The 19,816-nt window shown below is 27.1% G+C and overlaps 1 protein-coding gene across 2 annotated transcripts in view; it reads left to right on the top strand.

The window, feature by feature from the left end:
• Positions 1-19,816, top strand: part of LOC132927398 (uncharacterized) — a 199,823-nt gene that overhangs the window by 95,907 nt on the left and 84,100 nt on the right. For both annotated transcript variants that reach the window (XM_060991918.1, XM_060991919.1), the window contains exon 4: positions 9,665-9,812. In XM_060991918.1, coding sequence (XP_060847901.1) covers positions 9,665-9,812 — 148 coding nt within the window. The remainder of the gene's footprint in view (positions 1-9,664; positions 9,813-19,816) is intronic.

Here is a 19,816-nt window from a genome sequence, read left to right as displayed (position 1 = left end):
TTACACACAATTACGTTAAGGCTATTGGAATTATTAAGCTTTATGGTATAAAAAAATAAATTTGTTACAAGATAAATATTCATTTACTATATTATAATATAAATAATTAGCTTTATAATATACCACTGAATAAGTATTGAAAACATTTATAAGAATCCTGTACATAAGGAATACAATTATTAAAATTACATATATATATATATATATATATATATATATATAATAATTAATCTGGAATTTTTGAATTTATAAGTCTGCGGAGTAGGTTTATACTGTTTATAGATAATAACATTATTTATTAAATTAAATAATAACGTGAACAAATACTAAATAAATCATAACGTTAAAAAACAGAGGTGAAAACATTACTTCGGGAAACATTGACAATATCATTTATTTTATTTTTGGAATTATGTTATTATTATTAATATTATATAAACAGTATACAGCAGTAGCCGTATTATATTATTTTTATTTCGGGAGTCGTGAACGAATAATCTATTTTTTATACTTATTATTATAAAGTTAAGCAAAAGAAACAGTAGGTATTTATTATTTCGTGGCGGAGTTCAGACCGAGTGAATGTTATTATCGATTTTAATAGTTTTAAACGCCGTGCCGCCTCTAAATCCCAGATGGGCACATGAACTTTAACAATTATAAATTTGTCGTTCAACCTCCTAGTATAATTTTACTGAGCGGCGAATCACCTACGATCTCGAACCACTTATGTTTTTTAGAATAAACATAAATATAAAGAAATTTAATATAAAACTGTCAAAATATTAATATTATTATTACAAGTACCCAGACAGTTTCACTACGTTTTCAGTCCAAAAAATATTCATAAAAACGATCTTAAATTAATTATTAGTTTATACTTTTTTTCAGTTGAAAAATATTTAATTTTAATATGAGTATAATATTATAACGTCTATATAGTTTAACATTTCTCATATTTTCATAAGTAAAACACTTGATAAATAAAGACTTAATAATAAAATATATTAAAATAAGGGCTATCTATACATTGTATACAAATATATGACTTAGTTATAGTCGGCCATATAGTTGAAAATTGTCTACGTGATAATAAATGTTATAGAAAAACCCACAAAAAATACTAAAATAATGTCATAATTATATTATCATCACCCATGTAGAGTACACTGTTATAAAAAAATATAAGTTTTATATTTAAATAATTAATTCAAAGGGTTGGAGTTTGCAACAATTATATATATAACACAATTACTTTTCTAAAAATTTTTCTTGCAAAAATTAATACCATTATAATTATGACGTCTACATGATTATTTATTTTTTAGATATTACTTAGTTCACATATCAATCTAGTCGTCAATTTCAGTAACTTGTATTTATTTATCATGCACATTTTATTTAATTTCAAAACTTGTTTTTAACAAAATCTTTTAGAGTAGTTATAAATTAAAATTGCTTGATGTTTAGAAAAAGTAAAGCGGTATAGTGGTTACATAATATTCAGGAGTAAAACGATATTATATATTGAGGTAGTTGTATTACTATTCTGGAGAATTTTTGAAACGTATTTATATTATAGTTCCATAAGACAGTTTAGATTAAATAATGTAATATTTAATAACTATTAAAATCTTTCTAGAAGACGTAATGGTGATAATAAATATAAACACAATATGTATGCCATATTAAATATTTTATTAGACAATATCAAAATACTCAGATTTATTCCATTAGGTATTAATTTATTATTATTTATTATAATTAGTTATTTATGACATATATATAATTGTTTTTATAATTTCTATATATTATACTGTAATATATTAGATATAGTGATTAGTAATGCAACTACTTTGTGCTAGATTAACCCTTAAGTAGGCGTGGGCCTTTTTTTAACGTTCATAATCGGGTGGGAGTTATCAGACCCCAGATATACAAATGCATAAAATATGTACAGGAAGTTAATTATTTTTTTTTTTAATTCAAAAACATAATGAGTTACTCTATGATACATAAATATGGATATAAATGTAATAATAAAAATAATAAAATAAGACAATAAACATAAATTGTTTTAGTTAATTTTTCTTGTATTTATTTGAGTTTAAAAAAGATATGTGTTTATTAATTTTGTGTATTTAAATTTAAATAACCGTTAATCTGGAAATGTCATATAACAACATTCAGTAAAAACTAACATTAAAATCTAACTGTCAAAAAATGTATGGACACCAAAAAACTGATAATCAAATGTTCAAACATAGGTAGATCGATTTTATACCTATGTGGTTAATGAAAAAATAAATAGGTATTATCTCGAATAGATTTTTAATTTTATTTTTTTTACACTGTAAGTGTACCTACGATTTGTTATTGCTTTAGTATGTAAGGACGTTTATGTCACAGTCCGTCTACCCCGTACGCTTTCCCTTTTTGTTTGAGAGAATGTTATTTTTTGGCACATCAAACCATGCCAAGCTAGCTATATATTTTTTTTTGTAGAAGTACACACTTAATTCACTATTGTTGTACCAAATAATAACCCACGGATACAAACTATACAATATTAGGTATATACTATACAGGGTAGTTGTTTTGTGTTACGAATTTTATTGTTCATTCACTTAGTAGATTTCTGAGTTTTTAAAAAAAATTTTTACATAACCTGTCAGATTTTTGTTTAAAAAAAATATTTAAAGTTTTAAATTATAATTTTTTTTGTTTCAATTCTAAGTGTTAAATTGTACAATTTTGTTTTGATACTTAAAGTAGATTTTTTTTGAGAATTCCAATTTATAAAATGTATAAATATTGAATATATTTAGGCACTAGCCAGTATTTTATAACTTAATAATTAATTCATCAATATGACGACCGGAGTAGTGATTAAAATTTTATGGCATGCCCTAAAATAGTCAATTTCGTCTTTCATAACTTTTTTTTATTGATTTGTTAAAAAATTACGGTGCGAAATAAGTCAAACAACTAAGTAAAGTATGGCAAAACAATTATTAAAACGTTAAAAAAAACCATTTTAAATAAATTTTCATGACACTAATTATATATGCCGGCCATTATCTATAATATGGATGATCAAATGCTAGTTACAAAATAAAATAATTATTTTCAAAAATATAATACATCTATTATTTATCATCATTGTATTATATTTTAATTTTAGTAATGTGGAGAATTGAAAAATAAAATATTTCACATAAGTTATTATTATTATAATATGTGAAAAATAAACAAACAATTTTCAGCAATCATTAACGGGTCATAACCGATGTAATAATAAAAAAAAACATATTTTTTAAAAGCTCGTTTAATCTAGTATTACGGCTCTTGACCACAGGAGCCATACATTTGTTATATCTTTTATTCTGTAAGGACATGAATCGATCGATGGCGTAGGTACAAAAATACAAAATGTAAAATACATATTTGTGGTGGCGGTGATGTATACAAAAATGTTTTCTATAGGTGTGAGAGAGTAAATTGAAACTAGGTCCTCAAATATATTCCTAGACTAGTTCATCCTGTGGGATTAGCCGTGTAGAAGTTGTCGCATTGCATATAGTTACGAAACACGTACACAAAAACCTTTCTAAAAAACTTAGTATAATAAACATATAAATCTATAAACAACTATTATAAATTACAAATGTATAAGTTTCGATCACTTTTCAATAGGTATAATTCAAAATATGTATTTTGATTGTTTCCCCATTTCGTATCAATACACATTGATCGTGTAATGAGTGCCAAACGATTTTTCTATTGTACAAAAACTTAATACGTATACTGCTATAAATAATATACTTACTTTTTTAATTTCAGAAAATAATTTGAATATAGTTCGGTAATTTGTATTTATTTAATCTGTGCTGTATTTAAATAATAACTCTAGATTCTAGTTTTTAGTATTCCATGTATGTAAATTATGTTAGATTAATACTGATAGCTTGTACTTATTTAAAATATAAATTTGGAGAGTTTCGAGAATAATCAAAGTTTTATTTTTATTTTTACGGAGTATAGTGGTGGAGCACAGTCGTATCTACGGTTATTCAACCGTGTCCAATTAATCATTTGTATAATAACAAGTTGCATATTGTAGTATTGTATTGTTATTATTATTATGTTAAATCAGTTATTTATTAATCAGAACGCCATAAACAACAATATTATTATGCACTTCGACTAATAAATATTTTAATTTTCAAGTATACCGTTCACACGACAAATAGACAGATCAAGATTAATTTTCCAATGCGCAAGTTCGATCAATTGTGTGTCTGAGAAATTAGTTCTAAGTTTAAGTAATTCAATTTCAAACGAAATCGTATTGAAAGTTACGATGTGTACGTACGTTTTAGTGCGGGTGAGATGTGTTGAGTAATAAAACGGTAGACATCTAACTAGTTACAAATTTAGAAAATCAGTAAACGCGTGTAATTCACTATTAAAGTTGTTGGTATTTTTTTTCCATAGTGGTAGTTTAACGTACACTTGCGACTTTCGATCCTTTATTAAAGTATATAACTTAACTCGTTACGACTTATATGTTTTCACTGATCGCGAGACACGTTCTTTCGCCGCTCCTTTCGTTCGCCAAATATACGCTGAACTAGAAAATATAATTAAATAACAATGTTTCAAAAATAAATTATTCTATTAATTTAATTACTTACTCGCGTTGCACCATATAAAATCGTATAATATTGTAATAATATATGATTTGTTAATTAATTAATTATCATAAAAAAAAAAACAATGATTATAATCTGAAATGATTTATCTTGATGATGATAAAACGACTTTAAAAATCGTTTGTTTGTGTGGCTTGCACGATATATGAGCTAAGAGACGCCTATTTATTTTAATTTTAAATACCTAGTTAATTAGTAGTAATTTTCCACTTTATATCGTTATTGAAGTAATTCAAGTAACGAATATAACTGAATTATAACAATTCGGCCAATGAATAATATTGATTGATTAGTCGTGTTATGCATACTCGATAGTTCAGTATGAATAAAAATTAACTATTTAATGTGAAAATAATAACGATAATAATTTAATGTGTATCAACGTTATTACGCAACATACATGAGCTCTTTAAAGATTAATTTGATCAATTACTTGCAGCACTTTAGTTTTCGATTACAGTGGTATTAAATGCGTATATTCGTAAATAAATGGCTTCGTACAACCTTTAAGTCGGATCATATATATATATATATATATATAAATAACGTTAAGCTGTAAAAAGTTTCATTGTCGGGATAACGTCTTGGGAATGTTCTATTATTGATATCATAAAGCTGTTGTTTTTTTTTTTATATAATCACAATATTTATTTATTTATTTATTTATGTATATTTATGTATAATAAACGGGTAAAAAACCCTTTAGTAATTGGAAAAAAATATAAGTACAGTGTAGCTTATCTTATAACATAATTAGACACAATAATGATGTAAAATTATTTGTAACAATGGAAATAGTTAACAGCCAAAAAAGAATAAATATAAAGTACAGTAAAAATCATTAATTAACAATAAATGGTTACGCAAAAAAAAAAAATTAATAAGAATAATATAATAATAAAAATATTTAACCAAGAGAAATTAAATTTAAAGCCAGATAAACATTTTGTCTGAATACAAAACGCGACATAGCAAAAAAATCAACATGATCCATTATACTGTTAGCCAAAGACAGAGCTCTGGGGAAAAACGAGGTGGAAGTATAATTATTTTTGGAAAGAGAAACATGAAAAAAGTTAGATTTTCTTAATACGTGAGTTTGTACATTAAGACCAATGTGAGATAATAATTCAGGAGAATAGATAAGACCATTTAATAAGTCATATAATAACATAATATCCGCAACATTTCTCCTCAAATATACCTATGTTTTTGATATTATGTTTGGGATAGGTTATTTTTTTAAAGTCACTTTGGTAATTACTTTTCTTTTTTCTTTAACTGGCTGAATGATATCAATTCAAATTTAATTATATACTCATATTATTTTATATTTCGTGCGGAGTGATATGGATAATATATTGGTTTAAAAACGGGTGTATTTAATTTTTGTGTCCAAGATTGATTAATTTTCGGAGTAAAAATATGTTCCAATCTTCAACTATAAAGGTAGTTATTTTGCCATTTATTGTACCCAATTGTGTCTTTCAAAAATGTTGGGAGTATAAAACTCAGTCTTTTTCAAATAAATAAGAAAGTACTAAAAAAAAAAATACAGATAAATTGAGAATGTGTACACAATATCGGTTTTAAAAAATCGATTTAGTTATTTTCTTGTAATTCAAACTTGAGTCACCTCAAGGATTTTTCATTTTCGCCTTATTATATTTATAAAAAATATATTAATGCAAGATCTTATTTACATTTTTTGTTAGAACAATACTATTTAAAAATATCATTTTTTAAGTTTTTAATTTTTTTTTTATTTTATAATAACTATTTGAAGTAAATTCAAATTTTTGGCAACATAATTTCGTCAAAAAAAAAAATCGGTTATTAAATTTAAGTTAAAAATGCTTAAAACTTTATATTTAAATAGTTAAATCATGACTATGTATTTAATAAGTAACTCTTAAAATTACCTAAAAATCTCAAATACATAATATTATTTACTATTTTATACTAAAATATAGTGTCTTACTTAAATTGTATAAAATATTTTATTATAATTTTACATTTATTAGAAGTAATTACAAAAATATTTACGTTATAAATTTATAATAATACTAACAATAGTATTAAAAATAATTTTATGTAGATAATAGTTGGCATGTTGGGATCAGTTTGATTGTTATTACCTATAGTTAAAATGCACATTGATTGCGATACCTTTTAAACATTTATGCTGGTTAAAATGTTAAATCCTAAATATACCGAAACTCATAATATAAATGATAATATATTATACGTTATACTGCTTCGAATGTGATGTGGCAATATAGTTTTCAAATTTAATAATTCAGAGTTGACCGATTGTGTCATGTGTTCCATTACTGCAGTTAACGATAGTTGCATATATACGATTAATGCGTTTTAGATTGCATAATACTAAAATTCATAGGTAAAATAATTTTATTTAAACACTCGGCTGAATGAAAATAAAATTTAAACACAATTATTGTATAAGGTATATTATTATAGTGCCGTGGTTCACCGGTTAAATTCTCTTGTCTGTTTAGTAATATACAAACAAGTGTCTTACGATTTCCATTAACGTATATTTTTACTGTCGATTATCATTAATTTTCCTATATAATACTTATATTGGATTCCAGGCGGTATGATGGGTATTAGGTATGCCGGAAAAACATGTTAACCACCTTCTGTCTATATACTATTATTGAGTTCTGTTATTACATTATTATGGCATACAAGCTGTAGTGAGGGATGATTGGACTTATTAATTTATTTTTTAATCGAATATATATATATATAGGTGATATCGTGAATAAATAAACAGTAATATTAACGCGTTACGCCCTGACTATCTTTCGCTGTTATAAATATTATAGCCCCTATATACGTTATGTAGGCATTATAAAATTGTGTACATACTGTGCAGATCCAGGGACAATGCATGTCATTTTATAATTTTATAATGTATTTGGATACATCCGGACCGTTTCAGACGATTTTGAGTCTAATAAGCGACTGGACCTTATATCCGCGAGTCTTATAAGCGGTGTCCATGGTAATACACTATTAATTCGACAAGTGTAAACACTTCAATGTATTACCGTGTGCATAAAAATATAAATAAAAACATTGTTGTAATTATTTTCTACCTGCCTCAAACATGTCTTCTAGGTATACAAACTTTTTCTTGTTCAATAATTAGTCCACATTTTCACATAGATGATTATGCTAAATTTAATTTTCAATTAAAATACAAATCAGTTATAATATTTTATACATTATTAAACGACCTCAAAGGGGATTGTTCCTACTTCTCAACTACAATAGAATGTTCCTGAATAAAATAATCGATAAAGAAATTGCATACATTTATTATACATATTGTAGACTTTTTAAATATTTGCGTGATGCGTGTGACCTTTGGACGGCTATTTTATAAAATAAAAATCAACTAACAAGTGGCATTATGTGTGTATATAAATATATACACATACATACATACACTCCTCGTGTATATTGATCAAATATATTTTGTTTATATAATACATCGATGTCTTTCGGCTGGCCACACGTAAGCATTTTGACATTTTATTGATATTAAAAAAAAAACTTATAAAAACGTAACCAAATGTTTTGGAATACACATAATGTTATGCATAGCTTATTATATAATATATTTACGGTATTTCAATTATATATCGTACTATGTGCGTTCAAACGTTTTCGATTCTAGTTAAATATAAACTATTCAAATCGCATTGTATTATTATATACATTTACAAATCACGCTATCGTTATGCGAATTGTTTACGAATCCGTCGGGGGTCACACACGTACGATACAATAGTACTACGTTATGTCTACGGCGTGTTTACCGTGCATAATATCGCGTTGTTTTCTTTTTACGATTAAAAAAAAATAAAAATAAAAACAAAACAAAAAAAACTATTCGCCATTAGACGTTATACAAGAGCGGAGATGGGTCAGTGATGTGGTGCAAAGTTGATGGGGGAGAAGTATATAATAGCCGCGAATCGGATCACGTGGGTTCGCGCTCCAAGCGCGGATACAAGTTGAGAAAGGGGAGGTGCAATGAGGGCTGAAGCCGTCGCCTCCCCCCCCCCCCCCCGGAGGTGGCCTTTAGGCATTTACTCGAAATATTTCAAATATTAGACGCAAAAAAGACGTACAAATCGACGTTCGCGACGAACAATAAGCCGGTAGGTATAACTCGCTTTTGCGACTACTGTTTTTCAATTTGGTACTACTGTTTTTCTTCCGAAGAAGACACGCACCGGCAGTTAAACTGCATCTTATTGTATAGAACGTCTTTGGTTGATTTATGTTACAATCGGTTTCGTCGGAAATCGTCATGCACTGTGCACGGATACGTACGTACGTTGGTACAAACTATTTGAACGCAACGCATACTATTATTCTGGGTCTGCGGCGCCATGTTAATATCATGTCATCATTACGCTTGAGTCGACTCGAGTTTAATACGAATAAATGTCGGAATATTTTATTTACTATTAAAATTTAAACCTACGACGCTTTTGTTTAGGTACTCGAAGTAATTTTTTTCATCTACCGCCCCCCCCCCGTTCATTTCATTTTTAGATCCACACTCGATTCGTTCCCCGTGTTATTTCACTCGTATAAATGAGTGATATATATTATATATATAGTCGTAGTTTTTCTGCAAAGTCTGTCAAGAACATCATTGTTTTTGTCAATTGATTCTTATACATACACATCGTGCGTAGGTTTTATGTGCATAATGTTTATATTAAATGTATAAATAGTATTGCAGTAAAAAACCACCCAAAATTGTTATTATTAATTTTTTTTTATCTTTAGGTAATTTTTTCCTTTTCTTTAATTGTTGTATAGTTTAACAACACTCAGTTCTTAGGTAGCTTTTTAATATACATTTTTTTTTAATAATTGCGGTTTTTTTTATCTGTGGACAGAATACGACCAGTTCCACATCGAAACGCTAGCTTCGTGCAACCATGCCTTGACTGTTTGTGAATCGTCATCTGATTGCCGACGAATATTTGAAGACTTCAAGAACAACTGTAAAGTGACCAAAGACAATACATGCGAAACGAACAAACCGTAAGTCATTAGTTTATTAAATTTCGATTATAATAATACAATATTTCATTTATATATGTATAGGGGTTGGTTTTTTTTTTAAACAACTTACATTTTAAGTATCCTTAACGGATATAAAAGTATCAAATAAATTCTTATTTATCAGCGTTTAAAGTTAAACACAGAAGTTCATTATAGTCATAAAAAAATTTTTAAACCTCATAAAATTAATATTGTTTGCTATACTATATATTCCCAATTGCTTATCAAAATAACGAATTAACTAAACTAATTTGTTCAATATTCGATACGTGTACATTAGTATTTAAGAATAAGTATAATTCTCTAGATATGGAAGAATTAAATTAAATTATTGGTTTTTACTAAACCTAAAACAGTGTCATTATATAAGTATTATAGGTTGTTGGAACAAACATAATATATATATATATATATAATATATAAATATATTGTATATTGTATTAAGTGTAGGTTTATGTATTACCGATAATGCACATACAATTTTATGAATGCACAATAATATAATAGAATAACTGGGTTAGTGTTGGTAGTAAGTTAATAGGTATGTGTTGAATAAAGATTGGTTTCAGACTTCAATTAAAGTATTGATTAAAAAAAAAAAAATAGTAAAGCTACATGCAACCTGAATTATTATGCACAGTTATTTTATAATATAATATAATACTCTGTTTAAGTACCTATTCAACACATTTTATATTTTGCTTTTGTATTCGCTTTCATAAAATGTACATAATATATCCCAAGTCGGCTGTATTACAGTTTTCTATATTTATAATAACAAATATTCTATACAAATGCAATACGTTATCAGAAAGATTTCTATTTGTATAAATAATAAACTTAAATATAAATATTTATGGGGCCGTGGGGGGTATATTATATTCTGTAGGTACCTAATACCTATATACGCAACGGGCAATGGGCAATGAAAAATTAACTTAATTTTTGTCGGTATAATAAATACCTATATTAGCTATATTTACGGCTAGTTACCTTAGACAATAATTATAAATTATAGCAATCATTAAACATATACAACCTAACCTAACGTAATATACGAATTTGTTAAAAAATGTCAGTCACAATAATGATGATCGGTGTATAGTATTTGGAGATTTTAGGATAATTATTAAAATAGTGATAGAATTGTATATTTTATGTTATAATGTGATGATTATCGAACAGAAAGGATAACGGTCGGTTGACCAGTTAACTACGGGTTGTTGGTATAAAATAATATATTGAAGGTTAGAGGAATGGGGCCGTATATCATTCGCATCGTCTGTGCAACCTGTGCAAAAATATCGTACCATTTTACTTCTAGATTAATATACTTATACGATACAAATCGATTGGTCACCTGTACACTTTAAATGTTAATCGCATCGTGTTATTGCTAACTTATTAACTACACAATATTACTACGGTACACACACATATATATATATATATATATTAAAACAGAAAACCTATACCTACAATATTTTAAAATGGAATGTTATGAGAGTAAATTTAGACATGTGCGAATTTTAAGATCAAAGTTAAAAAATAACTAGCATTTTTGGTATACATAATTTTGTTAGTTCTATTATTAAATAATATTGATACGCAAATTATGTACGACCTTTTAAATAGCCGATATGATAACCCAAAAACCAATGCTGAACTGTCTTATAAAAAAGGTCAAAATTAACAATTAGTGATGCATAGATGACAACCGGCGAGAAAATTGCTAGGATAAAATATGTAAGCATTAATGGATACAATTTAGGAGCTGCTGAGAATGTGAAAACAGTTTATGTGATTTAATATAATATGAGTATTACTTTACTAGAAAAAAATAAATCGATGTTGAATTAGAACTTTGTACAAGTACTTATAAGTTATATTATCCTCCAGATTTAAAACACTGATTACAATTATTAAAAATAAACATAATAGTGAACATTATACACATTTCTAACCGACACAATTAATCGTGAAACTTAATAAATAAAATACAGATTTTAACAATATTAAATTTAATTTTGGAACTTAACAATTTAGGTTACTTTTGAACCAACTTTTAAGCTAGGTGTTTAAAATAAGATTATTCATTATTAAAAAGTTATCACTGGTATTAGTTTTCTAAGTTCGTCGTGTATAAAATATCATTTTTTCTTGTTCATTTAAAACAATCCAATCTAACATAAATACATTTAATGACGTACAATTATTAGCTTACACGATAATATGAATTTATATCGTACTTCTCTAGAGGAAAAATTTATTGAAACAAACTACCAAGATTTTTACGAAGTGTGTCCAGAAAGTAGGTTACGTCGGGAAAAATAATAAGTAAAATATAATATAGGTATTTAGAAAAATAATTAATTGAAACGGTAAGTATAATATTAAGCCAGTTAGTATATTAAGCCATTTTTCAATAAAGTTATCACCAATATTAAATTTAAGAACTTATCATAATGGGCCACTAGTTTTTGTATTCCTCCATCATAGAAATATAATATATATGTCACCTGCGATCGATTGCAACCATGTGTTAACAACTTCTTTCACATTATTGTCGTTGTTGAAATTTAGCTACAAAGAGATGATTTCGTTTGTAAAAAAAGATTAAAATAAGATGCCGGGTCTGGGCTGTGAGTAATACTATATTATCAACTATTTCCACGCAAAATCCACAAGAAATTGTAGTAGAAAATTAAACTTACTTTCTGAATATACCTCGTATAATATGAGTTGCCTATGTAATAATTATTATGAGGAGAAATAATGAATATATAATTATATTAGGTAATAATACATTTATAAATATAGTAATCGAATTATATTCAAATATTTTTTTAATTTGTTTTTTATATACAAAGTGAAATAGGAATAGCTAATAAACCATATTAAACAACTAATAATAATTAAATATTATAATATTCTTATAATATATGTGATAGAAATTAATATTTTTTTAAGCTTTAGATGTAGGTACAATCTACACAATGTTCGTATAATATAATAAAAGTTAAAACAAAATCTATTAGGTGTTAAAACGTAAAAAATTATTTTACACATCCGTCATTTATTTTTGTAAGACATCATATTATTATAATACAAAAAATTAATATCAATTTGGTTTTTTTTTTACTTCACTTTATATTTTTTTAGAGACATTCCTATTGTTAATTCATGACGAGCAGTAATCTATTTTTTTTTTTTATCAAAAATATGATCAATTACAAATTTTCTATCAAAATAATAGTATTCAATAATGTGAATTACCAAGTCACTCTTAACAATGACTATATAATTACATTCAAATTATAATATATCACAGATTGGTGGTTTATATGATGATTACAAATTAGTTAGAAATGTAAACACAAATAAAATACAATACGTAGTATAATCAAATGCGAGAAAATTATTATAATACCACTTAATGCAAATTATTATAGATATATGCATTTTTAATATATTAAACATTTATTGTATAATTTTAACAATATACAGGTGGATGCAAATCAATGCATACCGTCATGATGATAAAGAATTATTTTAATATAATATAAAAATATAAAAATCAAAACCAAGTTCACCGATTCATGCGAGTGTATCTGGCCTTGTTTTTGGGTTCTTTTTATGCGCTCTGGATTACTTTTGTAATGTAGTTCTTTATTATTATTTAACTTTATATATATATATTGATAAAACTAAAAAATATATAATATAGTAGTTATTATGATTATATAGGTACATTATATTATGATACAAATAATTGTTTGGTGGTATGATTTTAATTTGCAGCCACCTATGTTTTATGGCAATAATAAATAATAGTATCTGACAGCATACTTTGGTTTGCAATCGTCACACCCATTGGTATGTTATTACTAGAGGTCGGAATAATATTCTCTTAAAATAGCCAAAATAAGATGCTAATATTCTCCTAAAAATTTGATAATATTCTTCTAATATTCTTTAATAATTGTAGTTAAATATACAAAAAATATGTTTTTAAAGTAATATATTCTCCTAAATTCAAAATATGCTTTTATATTTTAAAAAAAAGGTAATTCTTGGTATAATTATATATATTAAATGAAATATATATATATAAATGTATAATATATTTTTAATTAAATAAACAATACATTATAATTTAGCTTTAAAAAATACTTTAACTTAACATTTTATTAACATGATAAAGTTATATAAATGATATATTTTATTTAAGACAATTCTCCTTTTTGGAAACAGTTAACAACTATATTCTGTTCCATGTGTTCTGGCGTCATTTTCGTACGACGATCTGTTAAAATGTTTTTATATGTACTGAACGAACGTTCAACATCAACTGAAGTCACAGGAGCATACTGCAAATCAGTTACCATAGTAGGTGAAAAATTATCTACAAATTGTATTTCATTATTTCCTTTCAACATTTTTGCTACGTTCTTTAAAATTGTGAGTCCCTGATTTTTTTGTTGAAGTTGTTCAATTTTTATTTTTATTTTTTCTCCATTTTCTCCAGGTATTTGTTGAAGTTTAACAATTGTACTTTCAATAAGATTTATCGAATCAACAAGAGTCACATTTGACTTTTCTAAATTTTTTATGGCTGTTATAAGCATAAGAAAATGGGTCTTAATAAATATTAATTCATTTTCTACAGTTTTTAATTCAAGAACTGATTTACATTTAAGTATAGACTGACTAGGAGATTTTTGTTTACTTAATTCTTCAATAACTTTTTTTAAACCTTGGAAATGATCACAGTTAAAAACAGCAGCTTCCAACCATGTTCCCCATCTTGTTAATACCGGTTCGGGGGGTAACGGAATATCAGGTAACAGTTCTTTATACACTTGAACATGGTACGGAGCTTTTAAAAATACTTTTTTTATGTTATTAATTAATGAATTTACGTCTGGATACATTTCTCTAACCTTTTCTGCTACCCTATTAAGCATATGAGCTGCGCATGTCACGTGAATTAAATTGGGATAAAATACTTTTAATGACTGTCCAGTTTTCACCATATATGGTGCAGCATCTGAGAGCATCAACAACACTTTTTCATCATTTCCGCCCAAGGGCCATAGTAATTTTAACCCATCATTCACAAATCGAGCCACTGTAGAATGGTTAGTTTTTTCTAGAACTTTACATGTTAAAAGAAAAGAACGAGTCGGATGATTTGACTTTAATATACCAACCAATAAATTTGCCACATAACGACCATTTATATCTGTCGTCTCATCAACCGCAATCCAAATGTTATTTTCCCCAATTTCATTTTTTATATTGGATAAAGTCTTATCATAACAATGTGGAAGATAATTTTTACGTAACAAACTTTCATCGGGTATATGTTTGCCAATATATTTTTCTAAAAATGCACGGAATTGTGGATTTTGTAGTTTATACCACGGTATATTAGCAGAAATAAAACTCAAACATAAGTCTTCATAGAATTCATTTACATTTTTTTTAGAAGTAGATTCCGATAAAAATAATTGTTTTGAAGTATTTAACTTACGGTTTAGAGCTTCTTGGTGTAAAGATGTGTGTACGTGTTGTGTAATCTGAGACTTTTTAATGCATGGTATGTGTTTGTTACACAGTTGACAAAAAAGAGTAGCACCATCAGTTGTAAAAATGACATTGTTTTTATTTAATGGTAGTATCCACTGTGCAATTAAATTTTTTAATTTACTTGATGGGATTTTCGGCATATTGAAAATAATTTAACAGGACAAATAAATTACACCCAGTATGACAATATTACGTATAGACGACGCGCGGCATTAAACCATAGACTGATGGGATATCAACTAAATGAACTACACTCGCGTATAATATTATGTTATACAATATGAACTTTGTATATCTATTCTATGAACTCGTTACTTAATGTCATAAACGAACGTTTGGAGCTATTTTTGAAGTGTTTTTTCCAATTCATTTTTAGCCTACGTGACTTATTGAGCGTCGTAATCATTATTCCATTTATAGTCATCTCAATAACAACAGACTAAACACTTATTTAATATTATATATAATTTTCGTCCTTACAACAAAAAATATCCAAATCCCAAAAGATTAATCGAAATATTCTCTAATATTCTTTATTATACGAAATATTCTTTCATCTTAAAATATTCTCAAATATGCAAAAAAAACTTTTGCCATTGAATTATATGATTCATAATTTTTATAGATTTCAAACCGAAATTTAACTGCATAGACTCAAAAAAAATATGCAAAAGAATATTATTCCGACCTCTAGTTATTACATTTGTATCTATATAGGACAGTTCAAAATGTCTATTATAAAAACGGCGAGGATTAGGTACATAAGAATTAATATGATGGTTGTCATTGTTGTTACGTACAATTTTAACGAACCATCACGTATAGCACGCATATAGTTCAATATAAACAAGCACATAATATATTATACATGACTCGAACCAATATTCAAAACATAACAATGCTGTAAAATGCACGTTATATTACAGTTATTATTGTAATAATATACATTAGGATACTATGTATACCACACTGCAAAATTCCAAAATGTATATAGATATTAATAATAATAATGATATTGCATAAAATGAGGTCTAAAATCTCGAGTAAAGTGATTGGCGAGAGATATAAAGGACACTGGAAAACTTCGAGAGACATTTTTTGGGGGTTCTCCTTATGATTCTATAGAATATTTAATGATAATAATATTGTATGTGTAAACTTGTTTTAAATTACTAAAATTAGTATATTATAATAACTATTATACAGGTATTTACTTTTCTATTTTTTTTTCTTGGTGGGGGAGGGATAAGGAATTATAGATATCGCTATATAATTTGAACCAGTTAAAAAATGCATATTAACACAAGACTACATTATGTGCTAAGAATGTACCGATTTCGAATAAACTAATGATTTATTATTAAATATTCGTTCAAGATTGGTGTAATTCTGTGAAATATATTTTTTTATTTCACAACTTTTACTGCCAAACAAATTTTTCTTTGAAACATTTAAAAACATCTTATATGAACACGATTAACAAGAGTTTTTAAATTGGCCACTTAGATAAATGTTATATATACCAAACTAAAATCTAAAATTAATTTTAAGTTCAAAGTAGGTAGAGTAAAATAAGCTTTTATTGGTTTACTGTTGTCTGAAAAGAGAAAATGGTACTTATTTACTTTTACTTTCATTTAATTCTTAAGAAATTTCAAAAAAAATCTATTAGACAAAATTAACTTTAGTTTTTCCTTGTAATTAAAAAAATAATCATTTAGATAAGAAAGTTTGATAAAATGATTATTTTAATATTTAATTGAGTTCATATTAACACTTTTCAGTCCAGTATCGAATTTTCTAAATTACAAGAATTGTATTTCTTTTAAAGTTAATATATTATTATAAGCTTTCAACTTTAATTACGACAGTGCTTTAATTACGACAGTGCCTTTTTCAATGCATTCAGCATTAATATTTTACTATAAGCATATTTGAAAAAAAAATTATGCCATGAACATTTTGTAGTATAAAAAATATCCTATCAACTTTACATGTAAAAATATTTAGGTATAGTAATCTGAGCTTAGCTTAAAATATTTTTCTAAACGGTAAATGGTTCATTTTATATTCTGCAGTAGTACAGTATTACCCAAACTAGGCAGTAAGATACACCTAAAGTGCCATTGACTTAACTTTTATTGTCAGTTAGAACAAAATGATCAAAATATACTCCTTTTTACTCTCAAAACCCAATATTTCTTTATCTTATCATGAAGATTCCCTAAGGATACTTTACCGGTGGAATATGTGAAAATATATATTTTTTGTCAAGTAATTCAATACAAACTGTCTGGCTATATTATATACCTAGATGTTAGGTTTGACTATGAAATGTATTTATATTACTTTAAATAATATTTTATATCTTAAAATAGTTAAAAAAAAAAGTATACCACATACGCATTCATGACATTTTAGAAAAATTCTTATAAAAATGTTTAGTGTTATTAACACTTATTATTAAATCAAAACAGAATAGTTATTTTATACTCAATATTACTATTCTGTTATTATAAATATTTTACAATTAAAGGCATAAACAATTATTACTTATACATACCCATTTAACTAAATTGTTTTCGCTATAAATTATTAAAAAAAGAAAATTGTCATTGTTATTATGTTTTATATTTACATAATATTGTTTTATTTTATGAGTAAATCGTGTTTTTCATCAAACCAAGCTTTCTATAGAACAAGAAACCACTGTTCTATATCAGTGTGTTTTTGTTACAATTCTGAGATAGACGTTATCATAAATGTCAAAATGTAAAAACAAAGGTTTATGAATTTGTTATACGGTTAATAAATTATTAGTGATCTTTTATCATAAATATATATTAAATATTCATATTAATTCGATTATACAAGGCATTATAAAATATATATTTGCAGTCGGATATATATATATTTTTTTTTTGTCACTCGTGTTATAGAATAGAGATTTTTTTATTCATGCTCAAAATGTGTTGTGTGTTTTTTATATAACATAATATTAATATTATTATAGTTGAAATAATGCCGCGGAAAAGTCTGAGTTGAAAATCAAAATCTATTTCTACTAAGATGTTTGTCCTTTGTATATTTAATAATTACATAGGTACTAGCTTATTTTAGGTATACACATAAATATTTAATTGCTTATAATTTAAAAACTATCGACATCCATTACATAGGTATAGAGTATAATAAATTATTCTAGAACACAATATGTTTTCATTTGGATTCATTAAAACTATGTTATTTTTTATACTGGATAGGAAAATTATATTATACATAATATTAAGAACATAATATTTAGGATTTTTAAGATTAATGACCACGATGACGTTAATATAACCACGAACAATGCGTAATTAAATAATTGTTTTTTATTGTAAATTTTTTTTTTTTTACAATGTATGGCGTATTTTTATATTTTACATTATACGGTTCACGTGTGCGTGACCGTTGCCCCGCCACAGGAATCTGGCGACGATGATGAGTGCGACTGCCTGGACCACGACCAATGACCATGGAGTCAGGTTCATTATCAGGACGAATATACCGTACGCTGGCCTGTAAATGGCGTGCAGGGCGAATACGACAAACGCAAACAGGACGAGCGACTGCAAAAACAACTTGGCCTTGTCGCACGTCTTACAGACGGCCCGCAGCGGACGGCTCGCGGCGACGAACTGTAATGACTGAAACGCGATGACAACGACGCTAAACATGATCGTGGCCACGGCGAACGCGGTCTGCAGGGCATTGGCCCACATGAACTGGAACACGTCGACGAAAGGACACGTCTTTTCCGAGACACAGGTCTTCAAAATATCATCGTACTCGATGCACTCATACAGCGGCGACGGTTCGTTTAAATGGCCGATCTGGTGGAACGCATCGCGGACCGTTATCAGCCACGGACGGAACGACCACGAAGATGAGCCCGTGTCGCACGACATGCTATGGCTTTATCAACGATTGAAAAGCCGCACGGGAAATATAGCTAGCCCCGCCGTGTTGGAATATTATGACGTATTCGAGGTTAGCGATCGCCGTGGCAATCGTCGGTTGCCCGTCAACACGCCACTAAAGTATAGTCGTAAAATAAACAGACAACGATGTTGCACGATTGTCGCGTCGAGACGAACAAAATTAAATAAAATAATAAAAAAAAACCTCCGCCGAGGGACCGCCTCGTCGCACGAAGACAATAAAAAATAAATAGGCCGAATTTTTCGGATACGATAAGTTTGTAAGGACTCACTGCATGCACGCGCGGAGATCGATACGCCATCATCGGTACACGTAAAATTTCGAACTATTTCTGTTGCTCCGAACGATGTCATTTGTAAACATGAATTAAATGTTCGAATTAAATTCAGGAACACGTTAGAATCTGG

Source organism: Rhopalosiphum padi, chromosome 3, assembly GCF_020882245.1.
Source record: "Rhopalosiphum padi isolate XX-2018 chromosome 3, ASM2088224v1, whole genome shotgun sequence".
NCBI classification, from domain to species: Eukaryota; Metazoa; Arthropoda; class Insecta; order Hemiptera; family Aphididae; genus Rhopalosiphum; species Rhopalosiphum padi.
This window is presented reverse-complemented; position numbering and strand designations above follow the sequence as displayed.